Here is a 25,820-nt window from a genome sequence, read left to right on the forward strand (position 1 = left end):
TGTGGGATCCTCCTGGACCGGAGCACAAACCCGTGTCCCCTGCATCGGCAGGCGGACTCAACCACTGCGCAACCAGGGAAGCCCCTTTTTCTTTTTTTTTAAACACTAAACACAAGCAAGCCACCTATCCAAACCACAACCACTGGAATCTTGGTATGACTTAACGCATCAATTAGGCTTTTAGTAGTTTTGTTTTGTTATGTACTTGCAAGACTCTTGAGGTAATTCCAAACCACGCATCTTCATAACACAACACTAATGAGATCTGAGTTTAACAAAAGTGATATATGTATGTAATCTATATTAGTAAAACTAAATTGGTTATGATTATTAAAAGCAATAGGGTTTAAATACCTGGATAGAAGGCAGCAGGTCTCTTAGCCTTTGCCCTCCTTTTCAGCAAACCTCCTTGGCCACCTGATCAGCATTAAAGAAACAGTTGTAGAAATATTTCTTCCTTCCGTTCTTATCATATTCTGAAGAAACTGCCCACTTTGTTGCTTTAGCATATTAAGTTCCTCCTCTCTGATTTTTCTTTAGTGTTCACCTTTCCCACCAATGTTCTTTACCCACATCAATAAAAACTGCACACCTCAAAATTATATGACAAAATACTGAACAAAATGCTTCTGTAACTCTGTTTTCACACATTTCTTCTAGAATATAAGTGGTTTAAGAATAGGAAATATGAATTTCCTAAAGATCAAGTACAACACCATTATGATAAGGTAATTGCAATACTTGAAAAAAATGAATTTGTTTACAATGCTAACTCTAGACCACCAGTCCACACCTTTTAAAGGTGTCCTCTGCCCTGATCTACGACAATAACTTATCAATTTACATTCTGCTGGTCACAAAAGAAATTTTATTTTGAATCTCTATTATGAAGAAAAAGTTTTCTTTCAACTTTCGAACACCAAGAACTCTAAATTATTCACTGAGGGAATATTCTGGATCTTCATTTTATTCACCAATCTTTATTACTTGTAGTTACATTTTCAAGTATGATTCAAAGAAGTGTCAGTTTTTTTAACTGGAATATGAAAACAAACTTATTTACAAAGTATCTGATTTTCAGGACTTAGGGGTAATTGAGAAAGCAGAGTCCTCCTGTCTCCTAACTCACAGAATTTTTGTGTGAATTCTGGAGACAGGGCACAGGATTCTATACAGTATTTTCTAAAAGCTTCCTGGGGGACTTCCCTGGTGGTTCAGTGGTTAAGAATCCGCCTGCCAATGCAGGGGACACGGGCTTGATCTCTGGTCCGGGAAGATCCCACATACCACGGGGCAACTAAGCCCATGTGCCGCAACTACTGAGCCCACGTGCTGCAACTACTGAAGCCCGCACACTCTGGGGCCTGCATGCTGCAACTACTGAAGCCCACACCTAGAGCCCATGCTCCACAACAAGAGAAGCCACCACAATGAGAAGCCCTCACACCACAACAAAGTGCAGCAATGAAGACCCAGCACAGTCAAATTAATTAAATTAATTAATTAAAGAAAGACTTATCAAATTGCATATTTAAAAAAAAAAAGCTTCCTGGGGATTCAGATGGGCACACCAATCTACCCGACACACAAACAGGAACCAATGCCCTTATCAGGGGCAATAAAATAGTATCATAGCTCAATTAAGTTGCGTCTTGACCTTGTACTTGCTCCATCTCTATGTCAATTAACTAATACCAAGGATATCATGAGATGGAATATGTATGGCTTTAAATCCTTCCTTAAAGCTCAAAAAAATTTTTTCACTTTATAAAGTCATGAATGAGGCATTTAATAAGAGATATGGTAAGCCGGAAAGTGTTACAAGAAACTATTTTATCAAATTATAATAAAGTCATTTTGTATTAGAAAGACAGAATGACTACCAGAAATAATTTTAGACTAGAAGGGAGACCTAAACAGCTTTTCTCTATAAGAGGGAAGCTGAATAAATGGCACCAAACTGAGGATATCATTGACTATGCATTTAGAAATGAATTCCCTTATGCAGCTCATAAAATTATCTTTATTTGGTTTTTTTTCTATCTTGTTCCCAAAGGAAAGCAAACTGCAAATGAACTTCCAATGCACTTTGCTTCTTTTCTGACACTTTCTTAAATCCAATGAATATCTACATTGTATCTCTTCAAACTTTGAGGTGAGCACCTTTGATCTCTTCTACCCTGATATGTCAATGTGGTATTAAGCATACAACCAGTATGCGGAAAACATCCTGGGATTAATACCAATTTTTTATTTCCCCAAGGAGGGCCTAAACTTTGAGAGCAAAACTGTTTCTTACGTCTATCATATTTTAGGCTGTAGACTTCCAATAGACAAATTTGCTTGAAGGTGGTTTCTTTCTTAAAATGCACAAATCATATCTTATCTGAGCATTCCATTCACGCAGTTGCAAAAATGTTAATCTTGAATGGTAAAGTCTATTTAAAAACTTGATTTTATTGCTAGTTTAACAATTTTGTCTAAGCAATCTTGGAACCAAGTGCTAAGCTTCTTAAAGCACTGGCATTTCTGTTGCCACTTAACAACTTCATGACAGCCCCTGTAGATCACACAACTGCCACATTATAGTTTGCCAGACAAAATAAATTACAACTGAGGTAATTAGCAATAGAAATAACTTTTATAGTAAAGGCCCTTTATAAAGCAGCGGGTTTGGGGTTCCCCCCACCCAGTACAGAAAAGTTTCAGGTTAAAGGAGATCTTCTTCCACCCTTGCTACCTGCATAAAGCTGGGGAAAAAAAGAAAACAAAATTTTAAAAGTGAACTCACCAACTTCTCTTTACGTTGAAGGACCTGGAATTTATACAAAGACTGAAAAACCAATAATATCAAGGGTGACTGTCATTTATTTCATTTTTGAGGAACTAGATGCAAAGGTCAATGAAGATTAGTGTATATTTTCAGTTTGCAGAGGAAGGAAATAGTATTCCAGAAAGAAAATGGCTTGATTTATGATGACATGCTTCCACATAACCATGATCTGTAGCTGCTTATGAAAAACATTTTTGTGCTCACTAATGCTATTCTCTGCTGCTCTTCAGATTACCATCCTCCTATTTTACATTTTAAAGAAATTTTCCTTCTCAAAGGGAAAAGGAGGGAGGGGGCTTATTTGAATGGTAAACTATTCTATTTTTCAAAAAGAAATATAACGATATATTTCTTGTAAAAATGTTAACCATGACTGACACACATCACCCTAAGAAAAATCTTAACTTATTACTAAATGATACAAAGCATAAAGCCCCCTTCTAACTTCTATATTTGAGAAAAGAAACATGAGAATTGCAAAACGTTTTCTTTAAAAAGCTGAGTTACATAATATGGAAAAATCTCGGTCAGAATGTTGAATAAAAGAAGTCAGACAGGGCTTCCCTGGTGGCACAGTGGTTGCAAGTCCGCCTGCCGATGCAGGGGACACAGGTTCGTGCCCCGGTCTGGGAGGATCCCACATGCCGCGGAGCGGCTGGGCCCGTGAGCCATGGCCACTGGGCCTGCACGTCCAGAGCCTTTGCTCCGCAACGGGAGAGATCACAACAGTGAGAGGCCCGCGTACCGCAGAAAAAAAAAAAAAAGAAGTCAGACACAAAAGAGTTCACATTGTATGATTCTATTTATACGATGTTTAAAGATTGTTTAAAAACTTATTTATGTGATATCTCATAATAATGATTATTCTTGGTAACCAAGAATTGATTAGGAGGAAGCAGGAGAGAAGCCTTCCCAGGTGTTAGAAATGATCTAGGCAGTGGTTATATGAGTGTGTACATTTATAAAATTTATCAGGCAGTACAATTAATAATGCTCTTTACTATATATATTATATCTCATTTTTAAAAATTCCTGTATTAAATTAAAACAATAAATACAGTAAAATTACATTTTGTCAGCAAAGATGGGGCTAGAGAGCATGACCTGTAGCTACTTTCCCCTCTAAACATTATGAATCTTTAAATTTATAAAATGGCCTATTTGTCACATCTAGAGCCAAAAGAATTTCACATCAAAACACGGTAGACAGGGCTTCCCTGGTGGCGCGGTGGTTGAGAGTCCGCCTGCCGATGCAGGAGACACGGGTTCATGCCCCGGTCCGGGAAGATCCCACATGCCGCAGAGCAGCTGGGCCCGTGAGCCATGGCCGCTGAGCCTGTGAGTCCGGAGCCTGTGCTCCGCAACGGGAGAGGCCACAGCAGTGAGCGGCCCGGGTACCGCAAAAAAAAAAAAAAAAAAAAAACAAAAACACGGTAGACAATAGTTGTAGGGGAGGGGTGGTTTACTACAAGTGCTTCATACACTTGTTAAACAACCCACATTATTCATTTTAAGAATGTTAGATATTAAATTAATTTCATGTTTTATAGTTTGTTTCCAGGGAACATATGGGGTAACTTTACCTGGCTCAAACACATTTAACTTGAAGGACCTGTTAATTCTGGCCTTATGTAGGCAGGGCAAGATGTAGCATGTCGAAGACAACTAATACACCCTGTTAATCAAAAAAATTACTATTGTAAATAATTAGGAATTAATATAAAGAGACTAGTTAGGATTTGGTCTTTAAAAGCTGCATAGACTATACAAAGATTTACTCAAAAGGTTTTAATCCACAAAAACTTTCCATATTTCTTATAAAGGTTTAAAACAAAACAAAACAACCAGTAAGTCAATTTGAAGTTCAGTGCTTTGTCTCCTTTTTCGTGCATTGAGTTACTTACTCTCCTTTGGTTCCACCAGATTGGAAGTTTTACATTTTCTCTCTTTTTGTTTTCTGATTACTATTACAAACTTTAAGGATATTTGACTACGCAAATTCTAAAGTCAAGAAACCTACCATTCTCATGAATGGAATCAAACCCTTAAATTGTTTTACTCCTGTCATCTATCCCAGTCTAAGTCTTATTATTTTATTTATAATTTTAAATTTGACATCATTATTATCAATATTTTATACAGCCAATGCTTATTTAGATTTACCATCAAGATGACTAATTCTTTTGCTTTCATTCCTTTTTGAAGGTTTCTTCTTCCTTCTGAGTTAAATTTCCTTCTTCCAGAAATACATCTTTCAGTAATTTCCTCAATAAGGGTTTGTTGATGGTAAATACACTGAATATGTATTTTTCATCCAAAACTGATGTTTTTCTTGAACCACAGTTTAGGACAGTAAATTCTAACTGAACATTTTAGTAGCCACTAGCCACATATGGCTTTTAAGAAAGAACTTGAAATATGGCTAAGATAAGTGAGGAACTGAATTTTAAATTTATTGTATTTTATTTTATTTATTTTTTAATGAAGTATAGTTGATTTACAATGTTATGTTAGTTTCTGGGGTACCACATACCATATATATATGGTTTATTATAAGACAGTTCCCTGTGCTATACAGTAGGACCTTGTTTATCCATTCTATATATAATAGTTGGCATCTGCTAGTCCCAAACTCCCCATCCAACCCTCCCCTTTGGCAACTACAAGTCTGTTCCCTATGTCTGTGAGTCTGTTCTGTTTTGTAGATACGTTTGTGTCATATTTTAGATTCCACATATAAGTGATATCATATGGTATTTGTCTTTCTCTTTCTGACTTACTTCACTTAGTATGATAATCTCTAGATCCATCCACGTAGCTGCAAATGGCATTATTTCATTCTTTTTTATAGCTGAGTAATATTCCATTGTTTATATGTACCACATCTTCTTTATCTATTACTCTGTCCAAGGACATTTAGGTTGCTTCCATGTCTTGGCTATTGTAAATAATGCTGCAACGAACATTGGAGTGCATGTATCTTTTTGAATTAGAGTTTTCTCCAGACATATGCTTAGGAGTAGGATTGCTGGATTATATGACAACTCTCTTTTTAGTTTTTTAAGGAACCTCCATACTGTTTTCCATAGTGACTGTACCAATTTACATTCCCACCAACAGTGTAGAGGGTTCCCTGCTCTCCACACCCTTTCCAGCATTTGTTATTTACAGAGTTTTTGATGATGGTCATTCTGACCGGTGTGAGGTGGTACCTCATTGTAGTTTTGATTTGCATTTCTCTAATAATTAGCAATGTTGAGCATCTTTTCATGTGTCTGTTGGCTATCTGTATGTCTTCTTTGGAGAAATGTCTATTTAGGTCTTCTGCCCATTTTTTGATTGGGTTGTCTGTTTTTTTGATATTGAGCTGTATAAGCTGTTTGTACATTTTGGAAATTAAGCCATTGTTGGTCACATCTTTTGCAAATATTTTCTCTCAGTCTGTAGGTTGTCTTTTCACTTTGTTTATGGTTTCCTTTGCTGTGCAAAAGCTTATAATTATTTGATTAGGCCCCATTTGTTTATTTTTGCTTTTACTTCTTTATTTCTTTATTTTTTTATTACATACTAAAGAAGCAAAACCATATGTTCATTTCAGTAGATGCAGAAAAAAAAAATTGATTCCTTAAATGTGTAAAAGTTCTAGAAGAAAGCATAGGAGACAATCATTGTAACCCTGAGCTACAAAGATTTCTTAGATATGATATTGAATGAATGGTTTATAAAATAAAAAATGATAAAGTAGTCTTCATCAGAGTTTAAAACATCTACTGCTCTTAACACATTATTAGGAGAATGAAAGGAGAAGTCACAGGTGGGAAAAAAATATTTGCAAATCATGTAAATATGGTGAATTATAATGATTGATTTCTGAATGTTAAACCAATCTTGTATTCCTGAGGTCTACTTGATCATGATGTATTATAGTTTTTATATACTGTTAGACTCAATTTGTTAAAATTTTGTTAAGAATTTTTGCATCTATGTGCATAAAGTATATTGATTTATTGTTTTATCTTCTCTAGTGTCTTTGTCTGGTTTTAATATTACAGTAATTTTAGCTTCACCGAAAGAGTTGGGAAGTATTTCCTCCTCTTCAATTTTCTTCAAATGTTTGGTATAGTATTGTTATTATTTCTTCCTTAAAATTTCAAAATTCCCTAGTGAAGCAATATGGGCCTGAAGTTTTCTTTGTGGCACATTAAAAAATATATATTCAATCATCTTAGTAGATATAGGGCCATTTAGGTACTCTACTTTTTCTTGAACGAGCTTTGGTAGTTTGTGTCTTTTAAAGTGTCCATGTAAATGGTTGAATTTTTTCAAGAACTTTGTTCACAATTTTCCCTTATTACTCTTAATATGTGTAGAATCTGAAGCAATGTCACTTTCGTCACCTGATACTGGTTTTTTAAACATCTTGTTGCTATGCTCATAGGAGAGCAATCAATTTTAAAACTTTATTGTCCTGTATATATAAAGTGATTCTATAGCTCTAAAAAGGTACTGCTCATGACTTTAAAAAGTTATAGTATTTCTGCTCTGCTAACATTAATTCTTATAAGTCACTTAAGTTGGGCCTTGTTTCCTTATCTCTAAAAATGATTAGTTCGGTGAAATGGATTAAGATCTTTCCAGCTCGAGGAGTTTGATTCCATAAATGAAAACATATGTGTGTGTGGGGTTCTGAGGTTATATATTTCTTATATATATTTTCCTTTCAGTAGCAAGGGAATTTCCCTGAAAGTATTTATTCAATGAAAGCAATTCTACAAAACAAAAAAAGAACTTACTCTTTCATTCAATTTTGCTGATTAAAATAATAGATCATTCATTCTCTAGTAAGATTGTTTTCTTAAACAGGTATCTACAAATTCTAATTTTTAAACACTTTTCAAGGAGGGAAGAGCAGAGAAGTTTATTTGATATTTACCCAGCTATCTGTAGTAATTTGTTTTTTTCACTCATGCATAGAATAAGCAAGTGTCTATAATAAAATACAGATTCTATATGCCCTGCTCTCTGCAACCTTATACGAATCTGTTTTCCAAAAACATTAAGAAATGCAACGTCTTCTCAATTTTCCAAGGCCACTTGCTAGTAACTCTTTGAATGTTTTTATTTTGACAATGAATCTTGATTGTTTTTTAGCACTTCTATTTATCAAAATGCTTTATTCTATTATTTTTTTAACTGTTTAATTTACTAATTTCATTAACTATTGCTTTATTTATTAAACAGGGAATCAGAAATGAGTATACATAAAGGGATTTTTATGGAATTTATATCCTTACCTAAGTAAGGAAGATTGGGTCTTTTCCTCTGATTAGTTATGAAGGGGCAATTTTAGCAACAACCAATCAACCATTCTAATACCTTAAAATCCCACAGAGTCAAAAGATCTGTTTTCTGCCAAGAGCAACAGTTTCATAACTTAAAAAAAGAAATCACTGCTTTGGGCAACTAATATAATTGTAAGCTAAATTTTCCAAGGCAGCAATAATTTCATTTCTGAAGATTATCCAGAATGCACGTGAGAATAGCATTGTTTTTTTATTATCCAGGACCACTGAGCCCCTGCATGAGTTCATCCACGATGTAAAAGCTAAAATCTTAAGTGTGTATACATTTTTGGACATCAGCTACGCTTTCCCAATCAGTTAATAAGAGGAACTGAGAAACATATAGTTAGAAGTCATGATATGAGAGGACCCTTAATGAAATTCCTCCAGAACTTTTATTTCAGTGGCCACGTTTAATTCCCTAATTAAAGAATATCCATCTTAGTGAGGCAAAAAAGTAAAATCCAGCTATCTATTACTTAAAAGAGATATCTAAATTACAATACAGATGATTTGAAAATTAAGGAAGGATAAAAAATATACTAGGTAAATGGCAAGGAAGCAGAGGTGGCAATATTAAGAGCAGGGGGACAGAATTTAAGGCAATGAGTAGTTAAAAAGTGGGGGGAAGGGCTTACTTTATAGTAATAGAAGATCCAGTCCATTTAAATTAGTCATTAGCCGTGTCATAAAATAGCACAAACACATGACAGTAGTAAGAAGACAGACAAAGACATCATTATAGTAAAAAATTTAAACTATTCCTAAGAATCTGACAGAGCAAGTATACAAAGTAATAAGGATATAGAAAAAAAATTAAAAGCACAAACATTAACAAGCTTAAGTTATACCTTAGAAATAGAAAAAAAGACACATTCTTTTCAAATTCCCACAGAATATTACAAAACTAAACCATGTGCAAGACCACGACAAAAATCTCAAAAATTCTAAAAAGTAATCACACCAATCGTGTTTTAATATTCACAAGACAGTAACACTAAGGAACTTATAACAAAAGGAGAATGACGTATCATCATCACCATCATCTAAATGTTTGGAAACATATTTTTTTAAACTTTTATTTTTCTTCTTCTCTGAAGAGAAATTCATTTGAAAATGATGTCTTTCAACAAGGTCATGCTTAGGTATCATTATTCTATGAATACTAACCACAACAATTTTGTCTTTAAAAAGGACTTAAATTACTAGGAGGCTCAAAAAGATGAAAAAATAGATAATTTTCTTGATCTGTGCTCAATAATCCCCTAGTAGAAATGCTTACTTCCAGCCTTCTATTTATAGGAATGTCAATTTGCACTGAAAAAGACACAGGAACAACATACAAGTTCAAGAAGATAAGGGAAAAAAAAACATCCATAAGAACTAGAAGATTTTTGTAACAGACACAGAAAGACAAAGAAAATCACTGTATTTTACCTGCTGTTTCCCCCATAACACTCCTAGTGTTATTCATAAGGGTATGTACTAGAGAACAAAGACCAACACCTTTCACCCACAAAATAAGCAAACAAAATAGTTATTTTATTTATTTGTTTTATTTATTTATTTATTTGTTTTATTTATTTGTTTATTTATTTGTTAAAATAGGAGAAGAACTTGTGGCAAAAAGACATTGTGCTATCAAATAAAAGGAATGAAAAACCATAGATTTTAGGTAAACTAAATAAAATAAGCCTGAGTTTCCTCCAAATAAATAGAAATTTCCAATTGGCAATCACGATAGTTGGTAATCTCAACTGCCAAAGAAGCCAGATTCAATCTCTCTATATTACTGATGTTAGGCTGTGAACTGGACTGAAGGTCTATGGTAACCAGCTCCTACTGGACAGTGTTTAAGATATACCTGCCTCACAATTATTTTATGAACACATCCAGGAAATCTCTTTATTGTAATGTGCCAATATGTTATGCAATAATTCCATCTCAATGATAGGGACTTAACATTCAGACATTCGATCTCTGTTAACATTACAAAATTTGAAAGAAGGAAAACACTTAGGTACTCACAGTGTGCGAAACACTTTATATTCTATGAGTCATGGCCAGGGCAGTGACTTCGCTATTAGCATAATGAAAAAAGGTATTATCTCTCCCTCCTCTGAACATCCCTAGCACTTACTGTTTCTCTCACACACCTGGCACACTGTTTTGAAGTAGTAAACTTTTCATATGTATCTGACTGATCTGAGTGTATCCCTTAAGGGCAAGCAACCATGACACCTTCTACTTACTGGCGTCTTCCACACAACACCTCACAAGAAGGAGATGCTTTTTAAATATTGACTGTTGTTAATTAACTGAGTAATAATGCCACCAACATATCCTTCCTTCAACAACACCTCTGCAGCATGGTTACCTGCTCTGTACTCCAGAGAGCCTATACTTTCTGAAAATTCTCTGAAAAATTAAAATGAAGCAAACAAAACAACAAGGTCTACTTAAAATAACTAGATTTTAGTTAAGTGGCATTAGATAAAATGAGTAAGTTTTCTTTAAATTAATCCTAACTCTAATCAAAGATCTTCAAATATCTAGGTTTCTCCCTCTGGATTAGAAAACAGCAGCAACACCAAAACACTACCATCTATTCCCACTCTTCCCCTGTGCTCTAGACTTTGCTTCATCAGTGGTCACCTCTACACCTTCCAAAAGGTTCCCATGGCTCCTGGTCTTCAGCAATTCAATTGTATAATGGTTCTCAAGCTTTAAAATGCATCAGAATATCCTTAAAGACTTGCTAAAACACAAATTGCTGCTCTACTCCTAGGGTTTCTTATTCAGTGGGTCTAGGGTGGGCCTAAGTGTCTGCATTTCTAACAAGGTTTTAGGTGATACTGGTGCTTCTCATCCAGGGACCCACTTTTTTTTTTTTCTTTTTTTTGCGGTACGCGGGCCTCTCACTGTAGTGGTCTCTCCCATTGTGGAGCACAGGCTCCGGACGTGCAGGCTCAGCGGCCATGGCTCACAGGCCCAGCCGCTCCGCGGCAGCATGTGGGATCTTCCCAGACCAGGGCATGAACCCGCGTCCCCTGCATCGGCAGGCGGACTCTCAACCACTGCGCCACCAGGGAAGCCTGAAGGACCCACTTTGAGAACTCTTACTACCCTCAAATCCTCCCCTATTTCTGTCATGCTTATTGTGCTTGATTAATTAATTCAAATCAATTTTAAAGTTTAATTCTTCCTTTAGATGAAGCATGGTTTCTTCACTACGCTAAATAGGTGTTGGACATGTGGTGTGAATAGCAAACACCATCTTCATGTGGAGCTTTTCAGCATAATAGCAAATGTTTTTAGACAACCAAAGGGTGACTGATTCTCTAACTTTTCTAGCTCCAAAATGCTACACAACCATTTGGACCACGTAACCACCTTTGCAGGGAAGCATCAAACTAGTTATTCAGTTTGCATTATCCCAGGGATGTGCATATAATTCTCTCTGCCAGGAATGTTTTTCCCTCCCTCTTACCTGGTTAACTTCTCTTCTTTTTCAGGTCTTAGCTCAGGGGAGATTTAGACAGGGAAGACTTTGTTTCCGTCCTCTTCACCAGATCAAATCCTCCTACTATGGGTTCTCACAGAGTCAACTGATTCCCGTCCCTGGTAGCCCTTGTCATGATTGCATTTTTTACATTTGTTTACATAAATCTTTTATTAATAGCTATCTTCCACGCTAGACTGTAAGCTCCAGAAAGACAGGGAACGTTTTTGCTTTTGATCACCATTATATTTTCAGGGCCTAGCACAATATTAGACACACAGAAGATGTTCCAATGAAGGCAGACAAGATCAGAGCTTTTTCAGCCCTAAGAGAGATAAGAGAAAGCATTCCTTTCTATAGTCTGCCACCCTAGCTGCTTTTCAGCTACCCCCACCTCCCCATACACACGCAAAAGGCCTTACCTTTTCTGAATAATTCTTGAAGACTTTCGGCACTTTGATTTAATACAGCCCATATCTCTTCCTCCTGCAGTGGTCCACCCCGAACCTCCAGGGCCTCAGCTAGTGTCACATGCATATTACCTAGGAAACAAGGGTAACAGATGGTCTACACATCAGCCACTTTACTGCACTTGCAGTAGTGAAAGTTCTGCATCAGTAATGAGACTATGAGGTCCCTGTCCACCTGAGTTCTCAATATGGCCTTCAATGTAAATATAATATAGTCCTACAGCTTAAAGTCACAGAAGGTAAAGGAGTTAAAGAACTCTCAAAACAACCACTTGCTCTAGCCCAATAGGGTCAACTTCAGAGATAGAACTGGAGAATAGCCATAGTGGTGGTGACTACTTCATGGGAGAAGACAGAGACCTCAGGTACCAGAGACACCAAAGTGCAGGTAATTAAATCAAAGCAGCCAGACTGAAGTTCCAGGTTTCATGCTATTCATCCTAGGTAAAAAGAATAGAGAGGAGACCCTACAGCCATGGTGGAAGAAGTTGGGAATAAGATGGAACACATTTTTTCCATTCACTAATTCATTTCTACATTTCTAATATATACACTATAACTATAAATTTTGCACTGAATGAAATTAACTATTTCTAGACCCAGCTTTGCTGCCAACTTACCATTTGCCCCTGGGAAAGTCATTTTACCTCTGAACTTCAATTTCCCATCTGTGACACAGGAATAATAATAATAGTAACAATAATGCCATTTTGAGGTGGCTATGACAAAGAAAGATGTTATGCATGTAAGTATGCTTTGTAATCTAAGACGTTATTGAAGTTGAATTAATAAAAAGTCAGGGTACTTCCCTGGTGGCGCAGTGGTTAAGAATCCACCTGCCAATGCGGGGGACACGGGTTCAAGCCCTGGTCTGGGAAGATCCCACATGCCGCGGAGCAACTAAGCCTGCAAGCCACAACTACGGAGCCCGTGTGCCAAAACTACTGAAGCCTGCACGCCCTAGAGCTCGTGCTCCACAACAAGAGAAGCCACCGCAATGAGAAGCCTGTGCACCGCAACGAAGAGTAGCCTCCGCCCCACCCCCGCAACTAGAGAAAGCCCGCGTGCAGCAACAAAGACCCAACGCAGCCAAAAATAAATAAATTTATTAAATAATAATAATAATAATAATAAATAAAAAGTCAGAAAGGTGCCTCTGTGGTGACATTTCTGTAGGGTCAGTTTTTTTTTTTTTTTTAAAGCATTCAATTAAGTAGGTGATATATTGATAAATTAAGACTTTCTATGGGGCTCAATAATCCTATTTACATTTTGGAAGAGGGAAATGCAGCTAGTCAAAATCCTCTTATATAAATTTTACTAAATTGACCCTCCTTGAAAAGAAAGTTGCTCTTTGTAGTGATTACTAAGATTTTTACACTAACCAAACTAATTTAAGAATAATGTATATCTGGGCTTCCCTGGTGGCGCAGTGGTTGGGGGTCCGCCTGCCGATGCAGGGGACACGGGTTCGTGCCCTGGTCCGGGAGGATCCCACATGCCACAGAGCGGCTGGGCCCATGGGCCCGCTAAGCCTGTGCGTCCGGAGCCTGTGCTCCGCAACGGGAGAGGCCACAACAGTGAGAGGCCCGCGTACCGCAAAAAAAAAAAAAAAAAAAGAATAATGTATATCTATTGATAGGCAGAAGCAGTGGGTTTGGAAGAGAAACTAGAAGGGGAAGAAAATATTAAATACTTATTTTCTGTAATTATATCCTTCCTTAAATTTTAAAATTAACCTATAAAAACATCTCCTTCAGATAAAAGTTGACTTTGTTTAGTCAGCTAACAATATTTAATTAAAAGAAAAGCTAATATTTTCTTTTAATTTACATTTATGGTACTTTAACACAGATGGAAAAAAAAAGCAACTACAGCTCTACAAATGAGGCCAGGCTTGTCCTGTTACTTTCCTTTTCAAATGTTTACTATAGCATTTTATTCTTAGAGTCTGCCTTGAGGGGTGTCTACTTAAATGCAGAATGTGGTAGTTAAAAGGGAAGATATAAGATATTGCTTTGAAAAAGCCAAAGGGGTTTTTATTTAGCTTGTACAAGAAGAGATTATTATTCAGACCGCTCCCCCCCCAACTCTCTAAGTTTCTCATGTACTTTATTATAATGATAACACTGTAATAGCCCAGTTATTAAATTAAAAAAAAAATAGAAGCTTCATTCCTTTCTGAAAGATATCTGAGTAATCTACACAAAACACTACGTTAAATTGGAAGTTTTAACAGAAGATACTATTAGCAATCAGATACCAAAGTGACTTGTGAGAAAGACTACTCTGTAGCAAATTTCCGAAGTAATATGAATGAGATGAGAACCGGTTAGACAGCTCTAAAGCCTACACACAGGGTATAAAGAGTAGGGAGAAAATTCCATCAGGAGAATTTCTTTGAAGAGAGTTGTACTGATTTTCATGCCTCCTCCAAAGCAGGAGGGGTGTGGGAAGGTGCCTTAGAGTGCTTGGTATATGTTCCCTGGAATTTAGGGAGGACACCACAGACTCATGTCTGATACTTTAGGGATCTAAAGTCTTTGACCATCACTGAGGCAGTAGCCAAAGGGAGGAGAGGGTAAACAGAGAGTTGCAGTGAGGAAGCATGCTGTATTGGGAGCTAGCTACTCTTCCACTGGTTGGGCAGGGGCAGAGGGTAAGGTGGACAAGGAGCTGGGCCACACAGCCTCGAGTTAATGAAATCCCACCCCGAAGGTGAAAATGTCCCCAAATTTAGATTGTGGTGATGGTAGCAAAACCCTAAAGCAGTGGTCCCCAACCTTTTTGGCACCAGGGACCAGTTTTGTGGAAGACAGGTTTTCCACGGACCGGGGGTGGGGGTGGGGGGTGGTTCGGGACGATTCAAGTGCATTACATTTATTGTGTACTTTATCTCTATTATTATACTGTAATATATAATGAAATCATTATACAACTCACCATAATGCAGAATCAGTGGGAGCCCTGAGCTTGTTTTCCTGCAACTAGATGGTCCCATCTGGGGTCTGATGGGAGACAGTGACACCCGAAGTCTGTTGCTTATGTCCAGTCTACTCTGTAAGATGCAGCTTAATTGTCACTTGCCACTCACTGATAGGGCTTTTGTTTGTTTGTTTGTTCCTTTGCGGTACACGGGGCCTCTCACTGTTGTGGCCTCTCCCATTGCGGAGCACAGGCTCCGGACGTGCAGGCTCAGCGGCCATGGCTCACGGGCCCAGCTGCTCCACGGCATGTGGGATCTTCCCGGACCAGGGCACGAACCCGTGTCCCCTGCATTGGCAGGCAGACTCTCAACCACTGCGCCACCAGGGAAGCCCACTGATAGGGTTTTGATACGAGTCTTCAAGTGACTGATTTATTATGGTTTCTGTGCAGTCAAACCTCTCTGCTACTGATAATCTGTATTTGCAGCTGCTCCCCAGCACTAGCATTACCCCCTCAGCTCATCAGGCATTAGATTCTCATAAGGAGCACACAACCTAGATCCCTCACACGTGCAGTTCACAGTAGGGTTTGTGCTCCTCTGAGAATCTAACGCTGCCGCTGATCTGACAGGAGGCGGATCTCAGGCGGTAATGAGAGCGATGGGGAGCGGCTGTAAATACAGATGGAGCTTCACTCGCTTGCCCAGCTGCTCACTTCCTGCTGTGTGGCCCGCTTCCTAACAGGCCATGGACCGCTACCGTGGCCAGGGTTGGGAACCCCTGCTCTAAAGGGTTTTTTTTGCGGTATGCGGGCCTCTCACTGTTATGGCCTCTCCCGTTGCAGAGCACAGGCTCCAGACGCGCAGGCTCAGCGGCCGTGGCCCACGGGCCCAGCCGCTCCGCGGCATGTAGGATCCTCCCAGACCGGGGCACGAACCCGTATCCCCTGCATCGGCAGGCAGACTCTCTACCACTGCGCCATCGGGGAAGCCCCTAAAGGTATATTTTAAAAGGGTAAATTTTATGGTATGTCAAGTATATCTCAATAAAGCTGTTAAAAAAATTCTCCCCAGAGTACCACCTGAGGTTCCCACAGTACTAACCAGAAGGAGGAGGAAGTGAGGGGAGGTGGAGGGGGAAGAAGAGGAAGTACGAGGGGAGGGAGAAGAGGAGGAGGAGGAAGAATAATTAGGTGTTGGCTAGTGGGAGGAAAATTTTTTTGAAGCATCACAGGAAGTATATAGTTCCAGTGAAGGACTCTGAAGAACCCAAAAACATACACACAAAAGGGTCAGCCTTAAGCATATAACAAGCTCAAAGACAGTGAAGCCATGTTATAACGAGTCAGGTAAACAATTGTTTGCTTCTCTACCTTTCTTCCTGCCACCAGTTTAAATCCTGAAGCAGTCAAATATAGCAACTTGCAAATGGAAGAGGTAAGCAATAAAAAGAGAAGCCAACCACACTGCCTCCTACTTACTGTTAATCCTAGCTGGGGAAGGGAAGCGTTTTAGTTTTGAATGAAGACTGAAATGGTGCTTAATGTATTGACTAGGCACTTTTATTTATGGAATTGACATTGTATTTGAAACGTGATTGTAGTTATTACTATCAAAGAATAAGGAGAGAATTATGGACTTGAGTTTCCTTATAGAGGCAAGAGCATAACTTCCGCACATGAAGGAGAAAGAAGGAAAAGAGAAAGAGAGGAAGGAGGGAGGGAAGGGGGAGGGAAAGAAGGAGGGCAGAAAGAAAGAAAAGTGATGGGCACAGTAAGATGCTTATGATTATCTACTATAAAGCAAATGCTACATTCACACACACAAAGTGTTAAATCTTAAGATACTGGTTTTTCACTTATTTTTAAAGAGATTGGTTTTTAAAATAAATTTTTCCTATAAGAAAATATAAAAGTAACTTCAACACAACAGAGTTTTTTCCACACTTGATTGTTCTGTCTACAAAGATTACTAATTACACCTCTATTTCTTGATTCAGTCAGGTCTGATTTATGTTATTAATCCTCTTTTGATTTTTATTTAAAACATTTTTTGCCTACTTAGTGTAGGATCTCTATGCATCTCTGGTTGGAACTTGTTAGACCACCAAAACATAGATGGAACATCTGTTTTTAAAAGCAATATTATCTAGCTAACAGAAGAGATTAGACATTTTATATGTATAACTTTGCTAGAAAAGAGGTTTAAGATTTTTAAAAACTGCCTCAACCCCCTAATCACCCAATCTCAAGACAATGTAATGTTAAAGCAGCTTTCTAAAATTCAAACAAGTAACAACATACCTATACCTTATAAATTGTCTACCTTATAAATTACCAAGTTTGGTAATTGCCTATCATCATCATCTCTCTCTCTGTTATTTTTATTCACCTTTACTATAGCTCTCCAGATCAGGAGATCTGAAAGGAAAGAGAAGGGAACAAAAGAAATGCAGAAGTGGAAGAGAGATGCAACAAAAAGGAAGAAAAAGGAGAAAAAAATTTAAAAGCTTGAATTCAACCATTAGATGAGGGAACAGTTATGAAAATTCTAAAGAGTTTATTACTTCAGTTGTTTCCTTTAGACACAGTACTAGATAACTTGGAGTGTAGATATATGACTGGCATTATTTTACTGTCAATAAGGTCCTGCTTTACAATAAACATAACCATATTATTCACTTTTATTTCCTTGAAAGTGGTAGGGTACATGATAACTATGCTTTTGGAAAGACTTTCAAATAAGAATAATTATATTACATAATCAGAATCATTATTATGTTTTTGGTTAACATAGGTATTGTTGTCATGACCTTAAAACTGTGCCCACAGAATCAGATAAAAACACAAAAGGATTCTAACAGATGTCATTTTAATCCTGAAGGATTTGTGGCACTCGCAAATAGGAAGCACATAAAAATGATTCCAAAAAGAATGAAACAGTAAACAGTTTAACTGAATCCAATCAAGTGATATCATGACCCATCTGGGGGTAGACTAACAAATTAGGAATGTTAAAATAGATTCTAAAGAAATAGGACCATAAGAGTACTCTGTTTCAAGAACAAAGCAACTATAAAATAGAGCTCTATGTGTGCCACGAGTCTGGGGCAAAGACACACTCATCATCCTGGCTAAAGACATCTCTGGTCATTAAGAAATCATAATGAGTTGAGAAAGCAATCCCCAAAATTACAAGCATCTTTAACCCGGGATGATTTACAATGAATTTTATAAAAGTTTAAGAGAAGCAAGCCCATATATTAGTCTTTTTTTAAGTTAAAGAATCTGTACATATTTGGTATTTTAGCTGTTTATAAAGTTTAAGAGAAATAGGTCAGTTAGAATAACTGATTTGCCTTGTGATTCCAATTTAAATAATGTAATTGAGAAAATGAGTTCAGGCTTGTATGAAATACCACTGGAACATATAAGAGAACTTAAGTCGTAGCATACTTACAAGTTTTCATTAATTAGAGACTTATTTAAGTACTCAGGAAGATTTTTTTTGGCCATACCGCACAGCATGTGGGATCCTAGTTCCCCTGACCAGGGATTGAACCTGTGCCCCCTGCAGTGGAAGCACAGAGAAGTTAACTTTTAATTGTATGAATGCAGTTTGAAACAGTTAAACGATTTTAATTAATAAAGTTTGAACAATGGGATTATACACTCAATCAAAAGGTCCCTTAGAAGTGACTATCAATCTTTTCTACAAGTAAAATAAAATAATTGACCTTAGAAACTTAAGAACTAGGTTTTAGAATTTGTAATTTAATAAGAATACTCATTTTAAAATAATTTTCAGTAAGCTTTTCTATATACAGGAATACCTTGGATACCATTTATTTTTAAGTTAGGAGAAAATCATTGTGATCCTGGATGAGACAAATTTTTCTTAGATACAACATCAATGTGTGAACCATGAAATAAAAACATGGTTAAGACTTCATCAAAATTAAAACCTCTGCTCTTTGAAAATAACTGCTCAAAGAATAAAAAGAAAAGCCACAAATTAAAGGAAAAATATTTACAGATCACATAACTGATAAAGGATTTATATCCAGAATATATAAAGTACTGTCAAAACTCAGTAATAGGAAAACAAAGCAAATTTTTTTTATCAAATGGGCAAAAGATTTGAATAGGTATTTCATTAAAGAAAACACATGGATAGCAAATGAGCACGTGAAAAGATGTTCAACAGTCATTAGGAAAATAAAAATTAAAATGAGGGCTTCCCTGGTGGCGCAGTGGTTGAGAGTCTGCCTGCCGATGCAGGGGACACGGGTTCGTGCCCCGGTCCGGGAGGATCCCACATGCCACGGAGCGGCTGGGCCTGTGAGCCATGGCCGCTGAGCTTGTGCGACCGGAGCCTGTGCTCCACAATGGGAGAGGCCACGACAGTGAGAGGCCCGCATACCGCAAAAAAAAAAAAAAAAAAAAAAATTAAAATGAGATACTGCCACATAGCTATCAGAATTACTAAAATGTAAAAGACTGACCATAAGTATAGTCAAGGATGTGAAGGAACTAAAACGCTCATACATTACTAATGGGAATGTAAAATGGTACTCTTTGGGAAACTGACAGTTTCATAAAAAGTTAAATATAAGCCTACCAGATGATCTGGCCATTCCACTTCTAAGTATTTACCCAAAAGAAATTAAATCTTATTTCTACACAAAGACTCATACAGGGAACACTTCTCAGAGCTTTCTGAGATGCTCCTCCCAGGTTATAATCCTCAAATTTGGCTCAAATAAAATTTTCCATTTCTTAAAAAAAAAAAAAAGACATATACAGATGTTCGTATCAGCTTTATCTGTAACGCCCGAAAACTGGAAACAAGCAAATGTCTATCAACAAGTGAATGGATAAACTGATTTTAGTATATTCTCACAATGAAATATTAGTCAGCAATAAAAGGAATGAACTATTATTGATACATGCAACAACATGAATCTCAAAATAATTATACTGAGTAAAGGAAGCTAGATCAAAAAAAAAGAGAGAGAGAGAGGAATTATATACTTTATGATTACATTTGTACAAAATTATAAAAAATGCCAACTACAGTTACAAAAAATAGCTCAGTTGCCTGAGGATGGCATTGACCTATGGAGAGGCAGATGGAAGTTGATTACAAGGGAGCATGAGAAAGCATTTGGGGATAATGGATATGTTCGTTATCTTGATTGTGATGATGGTTCGCAGGTGCATACATATGTCAAAACTCATCCAGTTGTACACAATATGTACAGCTTATTATATGTCAATTATTCCTCAATGAAGCTGTTAAAAAGAGAAAACAAACAAACTAACTAAACCTCATGAAAGCCAGGACAGCATTCCTTTTCTTTGTCCTGTGAAGCCCCAACATGAGGTAACATATGCTTTAAAAAGAAAAAAAGTGGGCTTCCCTGGTGGCGCAGTGGTTGGGAGTCCGCCTGCCGATGCAGGGGATGCGGGTTCTTGCCCCGGTCCGGGAAGATCCCACGTGCCGCGGAGCGGCTGGGCCCGTGAGTCATGGCCGCTGGGCCTGCGCGTCCGGAGCCTGTGCTCCGCAACGGGAGAGGCCACAACAGAGAGAGGCCCACGTACGGCAAAAAAAAAAAAAAAAAAAAAAAAAAAAAAAGAAAAAAAGTTTTCTAAAAGTTAATTTCTCCCATTAAAATAAAAATCTATAAGACTAAAGAAATCAAAATCCACGGCAAAGGTCTGAGATCTTCCCTCCTTAAACAGCCAAAGCATATCTAAGATGCCATGTAACTTATGTTACTAAAGTTAGAATGTGTAGCTTGATAACGCAATCATTTTTTAAAAACCATTATTCAAGATAGCCATGTCTTGTTTTTCTCTTAACTTCTAATTTCCTAAAGCACTTCAAACTGAAATGATAATTACAATAATTACAGGACATTTTAATTAATGTGAAATTATTTCTACCTTTTATCTGTTGATCCAAAAATGGTCAACATCAAGATAGATGTATACAAAGTAGAAATAAAAGCACTATTAGAGCTCTTGAAGACTAAAAGCTAATCTCTCTAATTAAAAAACAAAACACTAATATTTCTTTTCCATTAGGAAGGTAGGTACAGATAAGTAGTAGAGAAAAAATATTATTGCCTAGTATAGTTAGAAAAGCCTAAGAAAGAATTGGGATTTTAAGGAAAAAAAGAGATAAAAGTCTGTGAGATTTTAATTGAACGTTGTCTCAAGGTAGAAAATAGCATGTGACCAAATATCTTTATTGAAGTTGGAGCAATGCTTAATATTTGTCAACTTTTCTGTTATACCTTTCCCAGTGAGAGAAGAGAAACTAAAACAAACACAAGTCTAAATTGCCTTTCTGGGCCGCTGGCTCAGGTCAACTACTTATCTAAATAGAAGTCATATATGCCTATTCCCTGCTTTTCAAAGGACAGCTTCAAAAAACCAGAAGAAAAATTCTGGAATTCTTTAATCTTTCTCTGTAACATTTAAACTTAGGAGAAAAGTAAATGGAGGGGAAAATCCCTTATTTCACATGTGTTATATTTTTCCTCACCAACTATAAGGTACTAACAGAAAACAATGTAATGGTATTGACAGAACTTTGGTTTCCAGTATTGTCTTTCTACGTCACTCCTCCTCCCCACCCACTGACTTTTGTTAAGATCACTGCTTTAGAATACTTATGATTGGTCTTCAAGAAATCTAGATTAAAATGTCTCAGAGTGGGCTTCCCTGGTGGCGCAGTGGTTGAGAATCTGCCTGCCAATGCAGGGGACACGGGTTTGAGCCCTGGTCTGGAAAGATCCCACATGCCGCGGAGCAACTGGGCCCGTGAGCCACAACTACTGAGCCTGCGCATCTGGAGGCTGCGCTCCGCAACAAGAGAGGCCACAGCAGTGAGAGGCCCGAGCACCGCAATGAAGAGTGGCCCCCGCTTGCCGCAACTAGAGAAAGCCCACACACAGAAACGAAGACCCAACACAGCCAAAAAGAAATAAATAAATAAGCTTTCATTAAAAAAAAAAAAAAAGTCTCAGAGTAAGCAGCCACTAAAGGAAACAAATATGTACAAAGCACAAAAGTCCAAGAAAATAATCTTATTTGTCCTTTACATTGTAATAAAAAAATTAATGTGGTAGGCAGAATTCTGAGATTACCCTTAACATCCCTTTCATGTTGTGAACTGACTATACAGAGGGATACATGACAAGGACCTGAGGGTGGCCTCTAGGTGCTGATGGTGTACCCCAGCCGACTACCAGCAAGAAAATGGTCCTACAACCACGAGGCACGTTCTACCAACAACCAGTGAACTTTGGCACAGGACGCTGAGCCTCAGATGATATCATATTCCCAGTTGACACCCTGATTTAAGTCTGGTGATATCCTGAAAAGGGGAACCAGATAATCTGTACCCAGAATCCTGACAAACAAGAAGTACAAGATAATAAATGTGTGTTGCTTTAAGGCGCTAAATTTGTGGTAAGTGAAAGTGGGATTCGGCTATAACAAGAACTAAAAATGTGGGAGCAGCTTTGGAATTGGATAGTGCGCAGAAGCTGAAAGAATTCTGAGAACGCCTAACTTGCCTTGAACAGATTCTTAATAGATATCTGGACTTTGAATACTGTTGGTGAGGGCTCAGAAGGAAACAAGGAACATGTTATTGGAAACTGGAGGAAGGGGAATCCTTGTTAAATAGTGGAAGAAAACTTGGTGACATTGTATCCTGCAGTTATATGGAAAGCAGAACTTACAAGTGGCAAAACTGGGCATATGGGAAGGAGATTTCCAGGTGAGGTGTTAAATGTGTTGTCTGGTTTACTCTTACTCCTCATAGTAAAATGCAAGGAGAGATAAATTGAGGAAAGTCCTATTAAAGAGGAAGGAACCAGGACTAGATGATTCTGAAGATGCCTCTCCAGATAGCAAAAGATGCTAAAAGTCAGAAATGGTTGCCAAAAATATAATAGACAAAAAAAAAGAAAAAAGACCCTCCGCTAAAATTTCAGAAAGATCAAAAGGTCAAAGGATTCAGTCACATAAACGGCCCTTTCAAGATTTTAAGGGTCTCTGGTAAGCTCTAGAGTTGTTCCTTAGCCATCTCAGCAGGAGGCAAAGACAGAAAAAGCATTATTTTGAAAAAAAAAATTTGCAGGTGTAGCTTTCGTCTAATATAGTGAATCCCTGTGAAACCCACATAAAACCCAGAGTTCCTGAGAAAATTGTTTCAGCATAAACACTGCCAGGTTGAACTAAAAGAGGAAGAATATAAAATTGAAAGAGGCTGCTGGAGGTGCCCTCGATTCTATAGTCAGGAATAAGCCTGGTTAATACCACTTAGCTGGGGCTTCCCTGATGGCACAGTGGTTGAGAGTCAGCCTGCCGATGCAGGGGACACGGGTTTGTGCACCGGTCTGGGAAGCTCCCACGTGCTGCGGAGAGGCTAGGCCCGTGAGCCATGGCTGCTGAGCCTGCGCGTCCGGAGCCTGTGCTCCACAGCGGGAGGGGCCACAGCAAAAAAAAAAAAAAAAAAACCACTCAGCTGCAAACATATGCTACCATCCTAGAAAAAGGAAGAATGACTCAGAAGGCAGAATGGAGACTCAGAGGGCAGAGTTGAGAGCCATGAAGGATTATTCCCAGGCTTTGAAACCTAACCAAAAAACCTCCACCTGACATCTGCCAATCTGAATCTCAAACTGTGATGGACCAAGTGACTCCTTTTTGACTTTCCATTCTGCCCTTCTCCTTTTCGAACGAGAATGTCTACAATAGTTATTCCATGCTTGTCCCACCATTTTATGTTGGGAATGTTGGGATAGTCTCCTTAGTTTTACAGGTTCACAGGTAAATAACACATAGGAGCCTCATCTAAACCTAATGTAGATGATTTAGATGTGCCCTTGGACTTTGAGCTGATGCTTTAATAGGATGAGAACTCTGGGAACCGTGGGAGGGGATGTATTTTGCTTGTGTGTGTATGGGGTCAGAGGGCATGAATATCTGAGGGCCAGAGGGAAGACTATGGTAGGCAGAATCCTGATATAGCTCCCGAAATTCGTGCCTCCCCCCCACCCCACCGGTATACCAGACCTGTATAATCTTTCCTTGCGTATGGGTGGGACCAACAAATAACAAGAGATAGCAGCCGACTTGATTAGGTTATGATATAGAAGACTCTGTTGGGGCAGACTGGAAAGAGATTCAAAGACAGGGAGATTTCCCCTGCTGGCCTTGATGATGCAAACAACCATGCTGTCAACTGCCGATGGAGGGGACCACATAGCAATGACCTCATGGTAACACTGTTGAGCAGAAAGCAGACCCCAGCTGACAGCCAGCAAGAAAATGATAAATTTAGACCTACAGCTACAAGGAACTGAATCCTACCAAACAACCAGTGGGCTTAGAAGACCTCCAAGCTTCAGATGAGATTTCAGCCTGGTGTGACCCTGAGCAGGGGATCCACAGGAACTGTAAGAAAATAAATGCATTGTCTGAAGCTACTAACCTTGTGGTAATTTATTATACAACAATAGAAAACTAATACAACCTGGGTATAGATTCTGAAGAAAATGTAACAAAGTAAGTCCCCTTATTATACTTCTGAAGATTTGAGGATAATGCTTTCAGACCATTAAAGTGTATCTTGTAAGAGACGGAACATTCTCAGTAAATTAATCTTGTCTTTCTAGACATCAAGTTTTTTACAAACTTCTTACTTCATGTTTTAATTGACAAAGCTATCTGCACTGAGCTGCCTGTATCATATACTGTTTGGGATGTAATGTTAGATGGTCCAGAAAAGTTGACCAAAGCTCACTCAACTCAGAAGTGAAGTAACTAGCATAAGCAAGACAAACAGTGACAGTCCATTAAAGAGGCTCTTGCTACTTTCCTGATTTTCTACCATTTAGCATTCTCAAGATCAGGCAATACTTCTACAGTTATGATCTAACTGAGAAGCGAGAAGCAAGAAGCCAGCTATTAGAGGTGTTAGAAGGCAGAAGGCAACAAACACTACCCACCTGGCAAATACTGGGTTGGCCAAAAAGTTCATTCAGGTTTTTCGGTAAGATGTTATGGGAAAACATGAACAAACTTTGTGGCCAACCCAATACTAAAAGTTGAATATTGAAGGAGAAAGTGATGTTTGTCTTCTTCTCTTGTCCTTTCTTACAAATCTATACAAATCTTCTAAACCTAAAAATTTGGGGGTAAATTTATAGTGTAGTAAAATAAGGTAGTAGGTGTCATTCTGTATTAATGTGGACAAATCAACTCTGACTCTAGACAAAAATCAATGAAAAGAGTAAGCCCCAATAACTTCACAAGTCACAGCTGAAGCATAACAAACCTAGGCATGCTCCAGTAATTACAAGAGTAATTTCAACTTGATATTTGGAGACAGCCAAAATTCTACTCAAACTGCTCTGTTCTAAAAGTGATTTTGATATTACCAATTTCCATTCTGAAATTTTTTTTTTTTTTTTTTTTTGGCGGTACGCGGGCCTCTCACTGCCGTGGCCTCTCCCGTTGTGGAGCACAGGCTCAGCGGCCATGGCTCACAGGCCCAGCTGCTCCACGGCACGTGGGATCCTCCCGGACTGGGGCATGAACCTGCGTCCCCTGCATCGGCAGGCGGACTCTCAACCACTGCGCCACCAGGGAAGCCCCCTGAAATATTTTAAAAATGGAAATGTTGTGTAAAACATCTACTTTTTATACCTAAACAATAAATTGAA

At 38.1% G+C, this 25,820-nt stretch overlaps 1 protein-coding gene across 5 annotated transcripts in view; it reads right to left on the reverse strand.

Annotated features, from left to right (window-relative positions):
- Positions 1–25,820, reverse strand: part of PTPN13 (protein tyrosine phosphatase non-receptor type 13) — a 234,395-nt gene that overhangs the window by 163,588 nt on the left and 44,987 nt on the right. For 4 of the 5 annotated variants that reach the window (XM_065877909.1, XM_065877908.1, XM_065877907.1 and 1 more), the window contains exon 1: positions 12,100–12,214. In XM_065877909.1, the coding sequence (XP_065733981.1) occupies positions 12,100–12,214 (115 nt within the window). Of the gene's footprint in view, positions 1–12,099; positions 12,220–25,820 lie in introns of those variants that run through there. The other variant, XM_065877905.1, reaches the window with a different exon arrangement.

The sequence above is a fragment of the Phocoena phocoena genome, chromosome 5, assembly GCF_963924675.1.
Source record: "Phocoena phocoena chromosome 5, mPhoPho1.1, whole genome shotgun sequence".
NCBI classification, from domain to species: domain Eukaryota; kingdom Metazoa; phylum Chordata; class Mammalia; order Artiodactyla; family Phocoenidae; genus Phocoena; species Phocoena phocoena.